Below are 19,400 nucleotides of genomic sequence, written 5' to 3'. Positions count from 1 at the left end.
CCATTATACCAGTGGGAGAGAAAGAGAGAGAATAATTAAGCAATTAAGCATTAATTATTTATACTTAAACTGCCACACATATTTGGTATGACAGTCCTCAAAGCCCCAGTAGCAAAGGTGTGGTGTAAAGGTAGTATCGAAAAAAAGATTTTACTCCTTTCCCATGCATCTCGAACAAGGGAAAAAAAATTGTGAAAATTTTACCCCGACCTGACCTTAATACAATTTGCCCGTGTGTTGAAAGTTGACCCGCCACCCTGTTTTTTTCACTTAAGTCCTTTTCTATCTTTTCATGTAATCTCTTCTTAATTTCTTTACCCCTTTTAACACATTTTGCGAGCAGCATTTTAATATCGACTCTCCCCCGAAACATCCAATAGAAAAATGGCGAATTGGCCAATGTGGCCGAAATCCGTGTATATAAAAACCGCCTCGGAAGTGACCACGAGTATCAGTAGCTTCCGTGCAAAACTTTAAAACTTATCGTTACATCCCCGTTTTCCTATATCATTTTTTACACCATTATCATGAAATCCATGGTGAGTATTTCTCTCTCTCTCTCTCTCTCTCTCTCTCTCTCTCTCTCTCTCTCTCTCTCTTAATTAGTTCAAAATTCCCTTGAATATCAGTTTTCCCTTCAGAATCTGTGATTTTTTTGTGGATTGATGATGATGGTTGTGGGTGTGGATTTTACGTAGCATTAAGGATTTTTTCGGTTGTATTGATCTCGAATCATCAGTTTGAGCTGGATATTTAAAGTTCCACTTGTGTTTTAAGTGCGATGTTGTGATCGAACTTAGAAATTCCTAAGTTTCTGAATTGCGGTAAATCAATTTACAGGGTGTACCACAAATTTGTGAATAATTTAAAAATTTATAAAAATCGACGGAATTAGTATATTTGAATGCGCTTTTTGGGAAAAAGTTATTCCCACAAAAAGCGATTTTCTTGGTACGGAAAAAAAATTTAATCCAAATTTTTGTCGATAGAGAAAGCATGATATCTTGCATGAAAGTCCAACAGGAATAATTGGATTTGAACTTTTCTTCAATCCCCTCTGTGTTTGAAACGTTCGTAAAGCTTCAGCTCGTGAATCGTGGCTGAATTAAAACAACTTCACTAATAATGCTTTAATCTACCAATGTCAACATCGAAATGAAAACCTTATGTAAGCACCAATAACAGGAAAATTTAGCTTAATTGTACAACCTGCTATTTCATAGGACTCGGATTTGCATATTTCCAGTGATTTGCTTTCGTGTAGCACTCTCTACTGACAAAAATTTGAACTAATTTGTTTTTCTCTACCAAAAAAATACCCCCTCCTTCGAAAGGATAACTTTTATAAGCCAAGCCCATTCAAATGTACAGATTCCTTCAATTTTTATAATTTATCAAACTATTTGCGGATTTGTGGGGCACCCGGTATTTGAAGGTACGCAAAGAATATGATTAATAACATAAATTTATTGAAATACTAGAACTTTTTTGGAAAATTCTGCTCTGATATTGGAATTAAAGGGCGCGCTTTTTTTAGGATATAAGTCGATTCAATCAATTATGGGAGAAACTTATAAAGTACACCTACATGAGCAATTACAATGTAACCACTTGCCTAATTAGCTGGTCTGCATCTAGGACGCGAGCCCATACGCGAAAAGCTTTACTGCACGATGCATTGTTCTGGTCACAACTGTTGCAGTATCTGGTGATATGGCGTATTGTGGGCTTGCTGTAGCTATAAACAATCATTGACAGCAGACAGAATGAGATAAGGAAGGATCTCGCATCTTTTTATGAGGATCGAAAACCCTGTGTAAAACTGGAACCACGAAAAAAAAAATAGGTCTAAAGGGACCACGGGCAACAAAAGGTTAAGAAACACTGATTTAGACTTTTAGTTGCCCCTTCTCTGTAGCATTAATGCGTCGTGAGCAACAAACAGTTTGACACCTGTAGGTTGTTTTTTCATCTCAGCACTATTTTTAATACCGAAGGTGTATAAACAGCCACGCACTTGCTGTGTTGTTTCCTAAATATACGCGAATCTAAAAAATTGACTTGATTGGCTGAAGTGTATCAATACAGTAAAACCTGTCTTTTGCGAAACCAGCGGAACAAAAAAATTCGTCCGTAAAAGAGGGGTGACCGTTAATCAGTGGTTTGAAATGCATACTTTTATTATGCAAGGCGAAATTATTATTTGACCGTAAAAAAGGAGTGTCCGTTAAGAGAGGTTTTACTATATTACGCAGCACTTAATAAGTACATATGAATTAACTTTTCATTTCTGTAGCTCATGTATGTAGCTTTTTATGCATGTTAACATGCACATGAACTCGTTGTTTTCCTTCCTAGATTGCTGCCGTTCTCTTCGCTACCCTGTTGGCATCCGCTTTTGGAGGATACGTGCACTCGCACTCCTTACCGTACTACTCAACGTATCCATCTTACTACTACGGTGGACTGTACGGAATCCATGGCCTCGGATACGGATACGGAAAGTACGGCCTACCGCTGTACTCCTACGGAACCAAGTACTCTCATGCACTGCCCCTGTACTCCTCTTACGGAACCAAGTATGCACACGGACTGCCCCTGTATTCTTCCTACCTCCCACACGCACACGGATATTACTCTGCTCTGCCACTCCACGGGCATGTCCGAGTGAAAGCCCTCGCCCATTACTAAGGAAGCCAACAGATGGTGAGTATCAATGCTGTTCACAAAAAAAAATGGAGAGATATTTTAACCCTTTAAGTGGTTTTTAAAATTTCCCTGACCCACAAATGATAATTGCTACAGTAGAAATCACTAAACCTTCAGCAAAATGCCACACATTCTTTCAAGAAGAATATTTTTTCCGATTCTGTGCAGCTCTGGTGAGGGCTGCTTCCCCAAACACCGAAAATACTAATAAAAAAAAGGAAGAGAAATACTCTATATTTTTCGATTATTTATACTCTGCACATATACTATCCAGAAGGGAAAGAGGGGAGGGGGGACACCATCTCTCTCTCTCTCTCTCGTTTTGTTGTTGAAATTTGAACAAAATCTGTCTCCGCCCACTGGCAGTTGATCTGGCAGGTTGGGGAGTGGGGAGAAGAATGGAAAATATGTTATCAGGAGAAGAAAACTTGCAAAGGCATCAAGTAGTGCGAGATATCTCGTCATTGCCACTGTAAGAGGTTTGACGTTTTAGTTACCAATTTCGTGAACCTCAGTATGAAACAAAGCTTCTTGCTATTACTTGGCCATTCAACCTATACCAAAGGAACCATTGTCCCAGATCTACCTAAGAAATGTTAGGGGACCTAAATGAGGTCCCCTAGCTTTTGGTTCGACCGCCCTCGACTTTCAATTTTTTTCCTCGTCACACCCTCATCTACTTAAGAAAATCCATACGATCTTATGTTATACCCATAGCTCCTATAAACAATGATTTTAATAAAATGCACATTGAAACTTATAATTTACGTATAATAAAATGAAACGTGTTCAATCGGATGCAACAAATAACGGCACCCCTAGTTGCAAATTTTTCAAGTTAATCATTGTGTAAAAAAAAGAACGTTTGAGCAAAATTTTAAATTGTAAGGTTGTATAAAATGTTATTCATTTAGTCTATAAAATCTATAAAAACATATAGTGCATACAAATATGATAAATAATTACCTGTACGAAAGTAATTTCAAGGACACACAATTATGCATCGGGTTTAATAATGAACTTTTTGAACATACTTGAAATTAACCTGTTTTCTTAGGTTATTGGATGTCATCAAACATACTGACATATACATAACTTCATAACTTATTGCATAATTTTATTTCTTTTGTGTCTATCCTTGTGTGTTAGGGGGGGGGGGGGGGGGACTCATGAAAACGAGATCTATTAAAAAATTTTGAGAGCAAGCATGCAAATTGTTGAGCAGGCATTTCTAACCAGGTGGGGTCAAAAAATTCCTTCACCCGAAGTTCCATGATACTCTTAAGACGGCCCTGAATTCATTTCAGATGACATTCATTTTAAAATATTTTACTGGGAACAACTTACCATATTCGTGTATACCTTATGACGTTTTGTATTAATTAAATGTTCTATAACTTTGCAATTATATTGTAGAGATATTATAGAGATTATTACAGTTGCTCTTTTGCATCTGATTTTCATTGGCTAACTTCCGAAAAATTATAATCATGTATTTATTTGATATAATTTGATATAACTCTAATATTAATTACTTCAAAGCAAATGACGAATCCTTACACTTTCGATGCGATTGAAAATTTCCCTTTGATGAATTCTCTTTGATTTCACCTTTCAATGAATTTTCTTTATTAGCCAAAAGGCGCTCTAAAACATTCACGTGACACCCAAAAAAAGGTAATTTCAGGCTTGTTTTTTTTTCTTTCTTTTTTCTTTCAGATAAGTGAAACCATTCAAGAGAGAAGAAACGCCAAACTTGTATTTCCTAAAAGCCTATTTGATTCAAGTGTGCCATACCTACTGTACAAATGAAACCTATACAAACAAGAACTGATATTATATCTAGTGAAGACGCTGCTACTTACTACGTCCAAGAGTTTTTCGTTAATTACGCCGGAAAATTAGTCTTTTTCCTTTTTTTTTTTACTTTCAATATGCATAGTTAATATACGTATATGAAATAATACTTAAAGATATTCCTTCGATAGTGAATGTTCAAAAAGATATGAATCTTTATATAAATGTTGTTGTCCTCGTTTGAGCTTAAGGAAAGTTTCGAATAAAAATTTTCTAAAAGCTCCTTCTGTGTCGATATTCAATCTTTTTTTTAATGCCTCTTCTTTCAACTATGGACTTATAATAGGTACAAACTAGAAACAAATACGATGGGTAACGATTCATTTATGAGCCTAATGTATATAACTAAATTTTTGAATTTCGAAATTCTTGGAAAAAAATATGATTGTAAGAATAAGTGGACGGTCAAAAATCGAATATATAGTCCAGTACCATAATCAATGTTAATACAGTTGGTATACAAATGCTATTTGTGTGTACATGGGAAATAGAAATTTATACTTCTTTATTTAGAGTTCATGCAGACATTAACTTGTACTTGTATTCACTTACATGTACTAGACTTTTTATCAAGTACAAAAACCGTTTTTCCCAAACGTTCAATTGTACAGAAAGCGATATACCTATATTATATTTAACATTCACATTTAGCTGATTACTATATTTGTCTCGATGCAAGACTCCGATTCGGGGGGGGGGGGTTCAAATATCTGAACGCGTACTCAGAAATTTTATTGCATTTTATGATCAGTAGAAGAATTCAGTCAATATGAATAGCAATAAATACGGAGTATTCGATTTTCTCCAAAGTTCTGAGCGCTTTTCCCGTAAGCGTTTTTGAGCAAACAAAAAAAATTGAAGATTATAATTGACTATTCATCTGTTAAGCAAAGAAAAGATATTCAAGGTTTTAACTGGCAAAGAAAAGAGATTTAAGATTTTATTTCTATTTTTTCGAAATACTCTATAATGTATATAGAAACGTCCTCTCCACTTGTCAATACAAGATTCATCTCCACAAATAACCAGTCTTTCGATGAATCTTGTATACTCTATAATGTTTTTTTCGAGAACTCCTAAAAGTCCATTCTTGTAAAATTTATCTGGTTTAGTAGTGAAAAAAGTCATTTATATGTGGCTTTCTTACAGCATAAGCTTCAGCGAATGATTATCCACGTGAAGAATATTGATGGGAGTGAAGCAAATGAAAGTGAGATGGTAAAATGTATGTTTAGCATAGTGGGTGTGGTGAGAAGTCCCTAAATGTCTCGTGTAATTTTTTTATTGTTTTTGTTTCATTTTAAAAATCAAAAGGAAAAATAGGGCCTTAAAATTGGCCGTTTTTTTATTAGCTTCAAAACCATTTCACACACTTAATGTATTCATTGATTCAGTTTTTCTCCAACTATTTTGAGAACTATTCTTTTTAGGAATGTTTATTATTTCTGCTCAGTATCGAGAGGTCAGTTTTATGTATTTTTCCCGCGATTTCTACCATTTATGGCATCTTTATTCGAAATTCGCGAAACTTGAAGTACTATCTTCATAAATATTTGTACAGGATTGAGCAATATTACTTTCATTTGGAAAGAAATTATAATAACTGTACCAAGAAAATGCTATTTCTGATCATTCATATATTCATATTGATCAACCAATAAAAATATTCGGAATACGCTGATTACGATAAAATTCAGAGTAAATGTCTCAATAGACTTTCGACTTTTTCGGCTATTTATACAATTTTTATTTTAATACAGTATAGCCTCTATTGATTGAGACAAGTAGGCAGACCAAACTGCTTATTTCTCAGTATTTTTGGCAATCCCGCCTTTTTCTTAATGCACCATCTCTTACGGTGTGTTTTCAAGGAAGCTCACTTGAATTCGTTATTAAATCATGATAATCAAGGTATATCCTGAATAACGATACTTTGCAGCTTAATGATTATGAATATGGATATTAAACTCACACATACTCGTCATATTCACTATGTTTGTTTTGCTATTTTGTTTTTTTAACGATATGCATTTCATTTTGCTGCCGATTTTGAAGAACTAATTTGGGGTTTTTCTTGGCGAAATTTATTAATTTAGAAATTGCTGGCAATTTCATCAACATACAGCAACTTTATTGACAATATCGGTTATTCATCACACGGGTTGTTTCAGAAAGGACTCCTTAACTTTGAAATGAATAGAGCTTAGAAACATTGATAGATAGAAAGAGATGGGACAAGCGGTGCGTTTTATAGCTAGGTCTGAATTTGAAATACTGTCGTTTAATTTCATGACTATGAGCCACTCACTTATTCCATTTTCTGTGGGGTCATTTAAAGGTCATTGTTTACAGCAAGAGTCCTCAAACGCAAAATCAGCTTGAATATTTCATCTCTAATGCATACGCTTACGCATCCATTTCAGTAGAAACATTGCAGGAAAGCAACTTTAAACTCCGCCCTTCACTTTTGTCGTGTCATCGTTAAGCAAGGCGACCATGTCGAATCCATCGTTACGAGATTTGGCCTACGTCTGTAAAGAGCAACATCACTCACTGTTCAAAGTAGCGCCGAAACTGTGGTGCCATTTATTAGCCAAAGTTGTTACTAATATCACAAACCAGCGTACCTGAAATTCCATTCCTGTCCATTAAACGAGAGAACCACTTTTTTCGTCTTCCTATCTATCACTGTTTCCAAATTATGTCATCTCAAATAATTTAGTTCTTTCTGAAAACCCTGTGTCAAAACAAGGGAACTTTCATGAAAATATTTTTTCAATCCTTCTATTCATTATTTATGTACCGAAATTTTTATTTGTTTGAAAATAAATTTATACGTGATCGACGCAGATTTTTATTTTTCACTTTTTCGAGGATTGTCTCTCTTAACCGGAGGTTTCGTTAGCTGGGGGTTGCTATCGATCTAACACCCCCGGTAAATTGAGATTATACAGTATGATAAAAAGGCATAGCAGCTGAAAAATGTATTTACCAAAAACATTCAGAAACTTTAAGAATGACCTAATATGTGTGCACATGGCAACATTTTCATTAAAAAAAATTTAATTCATTCATTTTCATTCATTTTAAGTAGAAGAGATATGAAATGGAATCCTGTTGAGTTTATAGATGTTTTTACTCTTATAGGGGTGGAAAGCATGGAAGTTACATCTGTACTGTATTCAGAACAGATTCAGAAAATAGCATCCAACGAATGCTTCAACTGAGAATTCTGGCTGAAGCCCACAGTAAATTCTGGACACATAGCCTAATTTACTTTGCTTGAATGAAGCTAGTTTTGCGTCAGTTCGCCATATTATGTTATATACTAAGAAGAAAGAAAAAAGTATTATATAAGTCTGAAATGTGTTCTTTGATTCCCTGAAAAAAATTTTAATTTTAATTTTTGTGTGATTCATTATTGTAATTTAGTTAAAGAGCTTACGAAGTTTGTTTTCAAGACGAAGTGTTTAGTATTAGTATTTTTTAGACGAAGTATTTCTGTATTTAATTTTCAATTAAAAGTTTGCTTAGTTTAATGACATTTTGAAACCAATAAGTTCTCATGAAAATTCTTGCTAATTTGTAGAGATATGTGTGTTGAGGACTTCATTGACCATATTACTTTTACGTGTTGAGAATATAACCAAGAATTACTCTTTGAAAAACACTATTTCTTCATATTTCCGGTTGAGATAGACCATGGATGATCTTTTTTTTTCTTTTCACAATGCTTCATAGTATTTTTCAACATTATCTGTTTTTCAGAATTTATCATACAGGCCACAGCATAAATCACCGAAACTTAACATGGCCATATTACTTTCACTTACCTCACAATCTAATTAAATGGCTGAGCTAAAATGTCTGACACTAACAATCTAATTTGATAAAGGAATAACATATGTAAGGGTTGGGAAAAGGGGTTCTGGGTCGAGGAGGGGAGTAACGATATCTTGCAAAGAATTTTCACTAGAACTTTCGGTGGTAGCAACACATTAGGATAGAGAGAACATAAAAAACAGGAATCTTTTTTTAATCGTTTGGCAGCCTTGAGACATCAAAATTAAATTATTGAGCATGTCACGTGAACATATCTCTCTTCTTCTTCTTCATCATTTAGTATCTCCTTCTGTCTCCATTCAAAGAAAATGGAACGTTTTTCCAGAGGAGGCAACACACACACACACACACATCACGCTACCGCTTTTACCTCAGGCTCAATGTCAGAGGTCACCACGGGAGGGAGATTCCATCCAGTTTTGACAGATGAGCCGGACACGGACAAGGGTTAATACACATAGCATTAAAAAAATACATATATACTTAAAAAATATATATAAAACTACTTATTCCTTCGGTAAAAATCGTTCCGGTCCTCATAAATTTTCACCGTGTGTGTGCCACCTGGAACATGAATAAAAACCAATGCGTGTGTGTCTACTTTTTTTTTTTAAACCTTTTTAAAGTGTCATCTCCTGGAAGAAAAGAAAAGGTGTGCCCAAAGAAAAGTACTATCATCGCTTTTGCGCATCCCTGGGGCGATTCGATGCTTCCAAAATGATCACGATAAATATAAAATAAAATATACATGTATTCTCATAGGTTAAGTTCAAGGCTAGAAGAGGGTGGGTTTCGAGTATTTAAATGGGGTGCATCTCCGTTATACGCAACCCGTTGGCGTTCATTTGCATTGCGGTATACAGAGAGAGATTCTTTCCGTAACGGACCTGAAAATATGAAGTTATTGGTGAGTGTGCTTTGCTTGTCGATTACTTTAATTACGTCCATCTAGAGATTTGAATTTAATCTTTCCGCTACTGAGAAATTCGAAGTTTGATCATTAGATTATACGTCACATATTAAATGGCCTTAATAATATAATTAATCATCATAAATGCTTCATTTAAAACTTTTCTATCCCTTTCAGATTCTAGTGCCACAAATGTGTAAATTGCTTTTTCTCACTGTAGAACTTTTTTTTTTTATCTCAAGGAGTCAAGCCCTGACTTAAGGATTGTGTAAGTTTTGAGTTAGAAATATGATGAATATGAACTTTGGGTGAAGTTCAACTTTCAGGATGTTTTAAAATGGCTTCCAGGAAAAAGTGACTCCTGGAAAGAAGTAATTTATTACATAAAATTTAGCAATTAAATTCTGGAAAAAAATTTATGTGAATATGAATATACCCTGCATCATCTGGGCTGAAAAAATTTAAACGAAGTGAATTATTTCTCCACAAAAAAATTGAAAAATTGAGAAAGATTGAAAAAATAAAGTTTTGCTGACATTGTTTTAATGCATTTTTTGAGTTTCATAAATACAAAAGCATTTTGAAAATTCCAAAAAACGAATGCTTGGGGTCGGAAAGAGCTTTAATGTAGTTGTTATTTACTTTTCCATGAAGGAGACCGTGAAGTCCGATCGTGTTGATGAGAGGTTGCGAAAATTGTATCAATATCAATTTATTTAAATATATTTGAATATGGTTTTCGATTAGAGGCGATTGACTTGAATTAGTTACATGTTTACATAGCCTACTTTAGCAAAATTGAAAGAAGTTTTCGAACAAATAACTAATAAATTTAATACAGCAAACAAAATTGGAAAACTTATTTTTCAGTTCAATAAATTTCCATCAATTTTATTTGAAATCCCCATATTTCTTTTGTTACGTTATTCATATATAATCATATGATCAATGACGCTAATCCTTCTATTTTCAATTAGGACAATACTTGGCAAAATTTAAAAATTTCTTCTTGTTCGAATCGGATTCTCTTTGGTTAATGTCCAAATTTCATTCAATTAAACTAATACGACTGACTTCGAGAGCCCCGAGTAGATAGCGATCAATGCTTTTTAGCCGGTGTTGACCTGATCATTTCTTGATGAACTTTCGGTTATGAAACTGTTATCAACATTTTCTACAGATACCACCTTATCTGGAGACCAAAATTTCTCCCATAGAAACAATGTTAAATTTATCCTTAATATAATAATTCCTACTCTTCCGCGCTTTATGCAATATTGAAACTCACACGACAACTGTAAATAAGCACTATGTACAATGTACATAATATTTTAGTTATATAAAACACTTTAAAATTATGAGGAATACGTTGTCAGTTCAGACTTATGAAAAAAACTAGGTTTAAAAGTGGATACTAGACTCAAAATTTTTAAGCTTCCTTTAGTACTTTCAATTATTTTTTTTCCTCTGTTAAGCCCGCAAAGGGCGCTAACTTTTGTAGCAAAAGTAAAAATCCCCTGAAAAATCTGCATAAACGCCCTAGCTTCACGCAATGCCATGAGATTAGAAAAATGAACGCGAAAAGAAAGGATTCGAATTTGTGAAAAAAATTTAAGGTTTTGCATGCAATAAAAAACAGGCTCAAACTGAAATTTCCAAAAAGTATGGAATTTCTAAGAAAAGTTCATTTCGTAATTTAAATGTTGTGATCGTTGTAATTCAATATAGTTTTCATTTCGTTTTTATATGTTTGACTTATTCCTGAAGCTTTATTAATATTGATCTTTCACCGGGGCCGTCTTATGAGCATCATGGTCCTAGCGGTTTTTCTGAGGCCCTACCTGACAAATTCTCGAAAAATTCAACTACTTTTCATTTTTCTGAGGCCCCCCCTTCTCTTGAGGGCATTCAGATGTCACTGTCTTTCACCAGTTTTCAATACAAAAACTTTACTAACAATGGGAAACGGCAAATGAATTGTTTCCCTGTATATTCGAATAACCCGCTCAGTCGGATATCACGTGCTAGAACCGTTGATATCCTCTTAAGACCGACTGTAATTCGTCATATTTGCTTAAGCAGGTCGGATGCTAGCATTCAATAAAAAACTCGTGATCTCAGAAATGCCACTTAATCGCTAGAGCTACTTATAGGCAGGCCTTTAGATGTTCTTTTTCTTATCAACTCTCTCACACTTACAAAAGATTGACTCTCGAGCAATGGTAACTGACAAATTCACTCTTGATTCGGAAGGATCACTTCCCGTCTTAAGTAAGTTATAAGACAGCTGCTTCGGATCGTTCTAAATTTACTCCAAAAATGACCTACATCAATTGAGCTCGTAAACTGAGCCTTTTATATTTGTTATTAACATTCTGTCCAGATTCTTGAAAACAATGGTGTATACATGGTGAAAAATTGTTATTCATCTTTTTCTTTTTCGAGATAGAGAGAGAGAAGTTTTAAAAAACATAGCTTACTTTACTAGCTCCTTACATAGCCCCCGGTCCCATCAATGCAAAGACCATTTACTACCATTTTTAGATGGGTCTACCTATTAAGAGCGGGGGCGGGGCTACGTCAGAATTTAAAAGCTTAGAAAAAGCTAAATCATTCCTATATCTCAATACGAAGACCAACTTCAAGTCAAATATGTGAGTTTAACCCTTTATCTACCACATTATGAGGAGTAGAATAAGAATAAAAGGATAATAAATATTAAAATACAATAATAATAATGAATAATTATCGTGAAAATTATTTTTTAGGTCAATTTAGTTCTAATTAAAGAATAAAAATATTTATTAAAAATTTTGAACATTTAGTAAATAACAAATGATCTAACTTGATATTTAAAAGTACCATCGGTAGATAAAGAGTTGAGAAATAGAAGCTATATCAAATGTATCACGTATCGTATAACGTGATTTCATTCATGAAAAAATATGATTCTCCCCATATATTTAATTTTGATCACGTACATTTCTATGACATTTATGGTTCTGCTTTTCGCTACTTTCTTCCACGTAGCCAGCCACAATGACCTGCAACGGGTATTCATCATACATAGTGCATATGGATTTCATTTTTTGGCACTTTTCTTTGTTGATATATAAAAATACGTGTAAGTTAAATCTCAAAATTGAAAAGAAAAAGTATCTTAGAAGTACCTTGTGGAATATTTTGTGATGCACGAGGAGGCTAAACAAAACATATCATATGTAGTAGAAAACCATAGAATTAATTAATTTTTGCTTTTTAAAGTAATGATTTTAGAAGGGAAATCGATTCGATTAATTGATTTTCTTTTCTTTTTTTTCGAATAGTCAGCTAATACATGCTTATTATGAAGAAAATACCTTTTGAGCATAGTGTAGAAAATTAAATCTAACAATTATCACTCAAAATACAAAAAATTGAAACACTAAACAGCCGTTTCTACGCTGATATAGCCCCTTCTTCAGTGGGAAATGGTCTGATATAACGCAGACCTCTCGCTAGAAGTGAACATTATTAATTATTCTTGTTGAATTCTTGATTCTCTATGCAATCCTCTGATTTTTTTCAAGGATCACACAAATAATACTTAACTACTCCTAGTCAATTAATATTTCGGGAAACACTGATCGGATTTTCTTATCTCTCTCTCTACCAGATTTTCTTCGCCATTGTCGCTTTCACGACGTTAGCTTCGTGCGACCAAAACATCCGATACGACATCGATTCAGCCAAGGTGGCCAACGATTGGACAAGAGAGGCAAAGGATTTGACAAGGGAGGTCAGTCCGTCTCACGTGCACACTCCCTACTATGGTTACGCCAACCGATACCGACTGCCATACGAATACGACATTGGACCATACAGGACCTACATCCCAGGAGGACTTTACAGCCATTACGACACTGGATACGGAGTTCCTTACACCGGTGCACATGGTGTGTACAATCATCCAGGATACGGATATTATCCCAACCGATACGTATACAAAGACACGTACTAGGCATAGGTAAGAAAACTGAATTGTTTTATTCTTTTACATATGGGGTGCATTCGGGTACATGTGGGGTGTAGCAGTAGTAGGTAGGGCCTCCAAAAAAATGGCTCGGGGATCCATGATGTTCTTAAGTCAACCACCTCGTTGGGCAATTTGCCTGTTGTGGTGTTGTATTTGTATTGTATTGGTAACTATAGAAATACTGCACTTAGTGACAGTTCTTACTTTTCTGTGGGTACCTCTTCTCCTTTATTCGCTTTCAAAAGGTCATTTGTGTGATCAGCAATTTTGCACAATCGATTTATGGTAAAAAATCATTTCAAATTTCACACCAGAAACGAAAAAGTAATAATAATTTAATTTTATTAATTACCAAATTAAACCACATCTACTCGTGCACATTTTTTTGGCACTGGCTTCTCAATTTCACAATGAATAAACTTTTGGAAAAAAATGAAACGCGTTTTCCTGCTTCATTTTTAATTTGGAAAATGAATACGTGACATTTAACCTGCCAAAGTGGATACCAACGAAACACTTTCAGGCATGTTCTACTATTCGTTAGGAGTTCTTCAGAAGAATGTTCATATATATAGAGTGTTACTAGTAGTGGTGGAGAAGATTAATCTTCTACTTGATACAGGTTATTGCCCTTAGTGGATCCTATGTATGGAATTAAAGAAGGTTTGTTTTAATCCCACATGCAATAAGAAATGAAAAGAAAGGTTACACTACTAGAAATTTTTTAAACCACGCTGGAATCGATTTTCATACACACTTTGAGGTATCTTTGGGTAAAGAAGTAATTAAGAGGCTGACGACTAGGATCAAAGCTTTTCGGTTCATCAACGTAGCAGCAAACTATACTAAATTTAAATCAAATTCCCCAGTTTACCACGTTGAAATCATTCCTAATTAAATAAGTTCCCCCCCCCCCAATAACAATGATCGAGTACAGTCAACCCCATAGCAGTGAAAACTCGCGGAGATTTCGACACAAGAAAAAATTTATACATTGTAATTCTACAAAATTCTGTAATTCGTATGATTAAGAAATTTTCACATGAAATTTCATCGGAATCGAAGAAAGTAAAATAATAAATAAACATGAATAAGAGGTAAAACAACATATAGAGGTCACGATAATATGAAAATATACTGTATTTCATGCGTATGTAACTGATTTTTTTTTTCTTGCAGGTTCCTGACAATTTGTTGACGTCTTTAAAGAAAACAAAAAGCTGATCACTTATAAATACTGATGCTGCATGTAAAAATTATTCTGACATATATCATATGTAGAATCAAACACAAGAGCTCCCTATCGTGGAATCATGTAATTTTAATAAAATAAATACATTATATTTTCGTATAATTTGCGTATATATTTTTCTCTATATCTGGTTTTTCTCGGTCTTTTCTAGGAATAAGTTCGAGGATGGCATGTCTTGTTCCGTGATTTTTTTTGAATTAATTGATTCTTCATGCAAGAAAACTAAAAGTAAAAAAAAATGTTCAAGTTGAAAAAAGGTTATAGACAGTTAGATTATATTGCTTGTTAAAACGTACCTATACAATATTGAATTTTGGCATTTCAGGGGAAAAAAGTCCCGAATTTATTTAGATTTTCACCTCCGCTCTATTAGGATCGAATATACTCGGATATACAATACAGTGGAACCTCTCGATAACGGGCACCTACGGGACCAAAACTTTTGTCCGCGTACGGGGAGTGTCAACTAATGGGGGAGTACAATATACAGTGGAACCTCGTTTATACGACTTTCACATTTAAACGATGGTTGGCTTCGGTCGCAATTGGTTCCTATACATTTTAATTTGACGTTAAGATGAAGAAAATATTTTGATTAAAATACACTACATTTAACTTACCGGAAATTATGCATGACTCTCAAATCAGGTTGGAAAGGTATGATAAAAAAATACGGAAAAAAGTTTATAACTTTTCTTCTTTTCATTGAGTCATTTAATTGTTTTAACCCAGGCATCTTTAACCCGTTGCTCGCGAGCACCACGGTGCTTCCTGAAGCACGTAGAGTGCTCGATGCTCGTGTCTGATTTCGTGCTTGCGAGCACATGATTAACGTCCCAAGTAAAAACCTTGTACAAATTGTATTGAAGGATTAAAATCATTCTTATTTCATGCTGGTAGGTTAAACTTGTCATAAGGGTGCTCTTCTTTTGATGATGGGTACAGGCAGTGCTCGTGACTAGAAAAAGGTTGAAGACCTTTGTTTTAACCCATACATGATAAGTACATTACATATACCTTGCAATAAAAATTAAATTAAAATAAGTGTGAAGAAGATAAAAACAATTATAACATTATCAATCTTGTAATGTTGGCTTTCTTCACACGTATCAACAAACAAAACCAACACACACACACATTACCATTCAAATTCACCATCCTAGTAGTTTGTTCAGTTAATTAATTGACAATCTATCATCTTCACCAACACGACCTTGGGATTAAGCATACTCTTAGGTGAACAAGATATATGCTCGGTTTATGAAAAAAAATTAATAAATTAGAATTTGGGAAAAATATAGGAATTTGCCTGATTTTACTGTCGGCTATCGAGAGTGCAATACATTAAAGCCCTATTCCACGGGACCGGGAATTACAGAAGTGTTCGTTAAGGGAGGTTCCTATCTAAATATGCCAAAATCATTTTTCTCTCCTCCGTTCTATGAAGAAACAAAAAAGAGAAGCTTGTGAATGAAAATCTTTAAAGGAACATTATACAGGGTTCATAGCTAAGTCCTCTTGCCAATAACTGACCAACCGTTGATCATAGACGCATACTTTTGATCAGAAAAAGTACCCGAATAACGTGTATATCTAAGATAAGTCATTCATATTACAAGGGGATTTTGTATAGTTATTGAAATAAAAAAATTAACGTTTCATTTCGACACCCTGTACTCAAAAACCTAATTAGAAAGTTCCTGCCCTGTATCTCTTGAACCTAATAAAAGAAGTTCCTCGTTTCTAAATGCAATATTCATTGAGATATTTGAATTCAAATATCTGAGAAAATATGGGAAAAGGACACCTTCCTCCCCCCCCCCGAATGAAGGGAAGAAGTGTTGTTTAATAGTTTATGTGGTTCTTTCCGGCATTTTCGCTCATTTTTCGTTATGTTCACCAAATTTGATTCATAAACAAGTAACCAAACAACATCACGGCATTATGGGAAAATAAAATACATATTTCCCGCGCAGTGGTAATTAAAAACCATTTACTTAAAAAGCTTATATCTCATCGAATATCGGGAACATTCAATTGTTTTGCAGTGTGTCTCATGCGCCATGTCAAATTTTTTCTAAGTTTCGTAAAAATAGGTTGAAAGCATCGCATGTGTTATAAGCGATGGAAAAATTGGATTTTATTTTAAATTATATTTTCTTTGAATATGCATTTTATTTTCACAAAACTTCATACAAATATTGCACCAAATTAATTAGTAATATATTTTGTAAAAGTTACAAGTCATTTTTTATATATAAGTAATATATGGTTGATCAAAACTTTTTTTCCCTCATTTAATTTTTTGACGGTTCCCTAAATGCACTCGTGACTTATTTTTTACTGGTAATTATGAGTGCTAACATAGGATTTACATGACCGAAATTTCATAATGATTTATCATATATATTATCTATAACAGGCCCACAACGGTACAATTATTCAATCATTGCACTTCACTCATATTTAGAAAAACTGATGGCAAATGACAGCACTACACATAACAAGCATTATACAGTAGCAAACTTCACGTTAGGTTCACAACACGTACACGCACATTGCAACATGCACCAATTCATTAGAAGAATGTGGACGAGGTGCACGCATGGTTTAGTAGTAGTATTTTTCTGTAGAAATCCTAAAAGTCTAAACTCCAAAGTGAACACTCACTTATGGCTACATAGTGCATGTATTAATCCTCATACACGGGATACGGAATTTCTGTATTTACAGACTGATTCTGAAACTTCCGTGTTAGCGTTCCAGTCTTCGGTTCCATTGGTGTATAAGGCAAAATAATGCATTTTTTTAGTTTTTCAGGGCATGGTGACCCTCTTTCATGTTGCCTGATATACCGCTTTATTTTCCAAACATTTTGTGCTGCTCTCTGCCTGCCAATTCAGTAACTACACAAAGAAAGTTTTGGTCACCAATACCAATATTTTGGTCTTTTGCCTGGAGCCTAGAATTTGTCCAGCCCTGAGGTAGTATATTCTTTTGGGTACTGATGCAAGTTGCACACAATATTTAGTTAGGGGAAGGAGTTGTGCCTCGACCTCTGTCGTGTTGTGCCGGATTACTCCGGCGTTGAGTCAGCAGGATTACGCAGTATATCCTTCGGAACTCACTAAGCTTAGGGTAGTACAGGAATACGCGTACACTATAAATTATAGGAAATGGTAAAGCATTTCTCTTCCTTGGTTTTTCATTATTCCTGAAGTTGGAAGAGGCACTATCACCTACACAAAATCTGAAAAAAAAAGTCCTCTTGAATAAGGTGTGGTATTTTACAGAGGGTTTGGTTATTTCCACTTTTAACTTTCGGCGTGCTCCATCATCTGTGTGAGAAGAATCTCTATTTGTTTTCAAAGAATTTTTCAACATGAAGTTCTTAAAATGACGTATAGATGGCCGTACGTGTATATATATATATATTTTTTTATATATTATTTTTCTATTTTCTGACACTACACCCTTGTACTATGCGGGGCGGGTGTACATTGTTAAATGATGGTAGAATGCCCACCCATCCCTGATAAGTCTTTTGTTGATAATTGTGGGTTCGAACGAATTTTTTGTCACATATTTTTTTTTCGATTGTAAAATACAGTGAAACCCTACGAAACGGAACGTCAAGAGAGTGAATAATATTCCATTTTAGAAAGGTTTCCATTTTACATAGGGACACACACACACTGGTGCTGTCTTAACGCATGGGTCCACACGGGCACGCCCTGGGGCCTCAAGAGAAAAGGGGCCTCACAAAAATGAAATGCGATTGAAATTTTCGAGAATTCGTCACGCAGTGCCTCAGAAAAATCATTAGGCACGAGGGCCTATGATGCTCTTAAGACGTCCCTGACACACACACACATAAACGTATTTATCAATGAAGGGACTATTTTTTGATTCCGTCGAAGACAGATTTCCGTCTCATAAAGTGTCCGCTTTAGATAAGTTCACTGCACAGGAACCATTAAAGGTGGTTGAAGAAGTGGGGGCACAGAGATGTAAAAAAAATCGAATGTTAAGAAATGAAGCCTTTAAGTGAAATGTGGTTGTAGAGATAAAATATGGTTAAAGAATGTTAGTAGAAATAGAGGAGGAAAAATGTGACTATTGTACTTTCAGAATCCAGAAGAACTACCAAGTCCATCACAACGAATAAACCCATCCATGCATGGCCCAGGGGCCTCATGTCCGTAAGAAGCCTACATGTTGAGATCTGGTGTGGTACTATGATTTTCGAGAGTGAGTGAATTTATGTAAGCTAAGCTGTTACACTTTTTTCCAGCAAAGTGTAAGACCGCAGAACAACACTTTTGCCCAGCGAGACGGCCCTACTCAGCAAAAATTCTGAAAATTTACATTAGTTCTCAGATAACTAGTTTAGTATCTAACTAATTACATTAATTTTAATCAATTAAAATTAGGACCTAATTTTTATTGATTTTGAAAATTTTTTAATTTTATTTTAGTTCAAATTTAATTGTGTCCATATGTTTTGTAAGGGGAATTTTTCAGCATTTTGCCGATTCCCCTTTTTCCACAGAATATATAAAATCGTGCTAAAGGACCCCGAAATTATTAACACGCCTCTGGTCCCGCTATTATTTTCACACCGGGACCCATGTCTGATAAGGGTGGCCCTAATTCAATATAAAGTTAATCACTATAGTAAGTGAGTATTAGTTGCCATAGCAAAGCGTAGCCATAATTATCACGGAAAAATACGCCAACTTAGCGATGACCCCGAATCATGCCTTTTCTTTTCGGGCATTGGCCGGGTCAATTTACAACGAAATTAGCCAATT

The 19,400-nt window shown here is 34.7% G+C and overlaps 2 protein-coding genes across 2 annotated transcripts; both read left to right on the top strand.

Annotated features, from left to right (window-relative positions):
* The first annotated feature begins 382 nt into the window (after positions 1–382).
* On the top strand, positions 383–4,736 carry LOC149090109 (uncharacterized). The gene is made up of 3 exons (XM_089235579.1): positions 383–539; positions 2,359–2,706; positions 4,429–4,736. The coding sequence occupies exons 1-2, from the start codon at positions 528–530 to the stop codon at positions 2,689–2,691; spliced, it is 345 nt and encodes a 114-aa protein (XP_089091705.1). The 5' UTR covers positions 383–527; the 3' UTR covers positions 2,692–2,706; positions 4,429–4,736.
* A 4,424-nt stretch (positions 4,737–9,160) lies between these two features.
* On the top strand, positions 9,161–14,591 carry LOC149090108 (uncharacterized). Its single transcript, XM_089232350.1, has 3 exons — positions 9,161–9,316; positions 12,975–13,325; positions 14,514–14,591. The coding sequence occupies exons 1-2, from the start codon at positions 9,305–9,307 to the stop codon at positions 13,317–13,319; spliced, it is 357 nt and encodes a 118-aa protein (XP_089088476.1). The 5' UTR covers positions 9,161–9,304; the 3' UTR covers positions 13,320–13,325; positions 14,514–14,591.
* Positions 14,592–19,400: the final 4,809 nt, after the last annotated feature.

This window comes from Pholcus phalangioides, unplaced genomic scaffold, assembly GCF_987345545.1.
Source record: "Pholcus phalangioides strain wild (caught in Gottingen) unplaced genomic scaffold, Ppha-v1.0 ptg000001l_1, whole genome shotgun sequence".
NCBI lineage: Eukaryota > Metazoa > Arthropoda > Arachnida > Araneae > Pholcidae > Pholcus > Pholcus phalangioides.
Note: the sequence above shows the minus strand (reverse complement) of the source record. Positions and strands in the feature narration are given on the sequence as shown.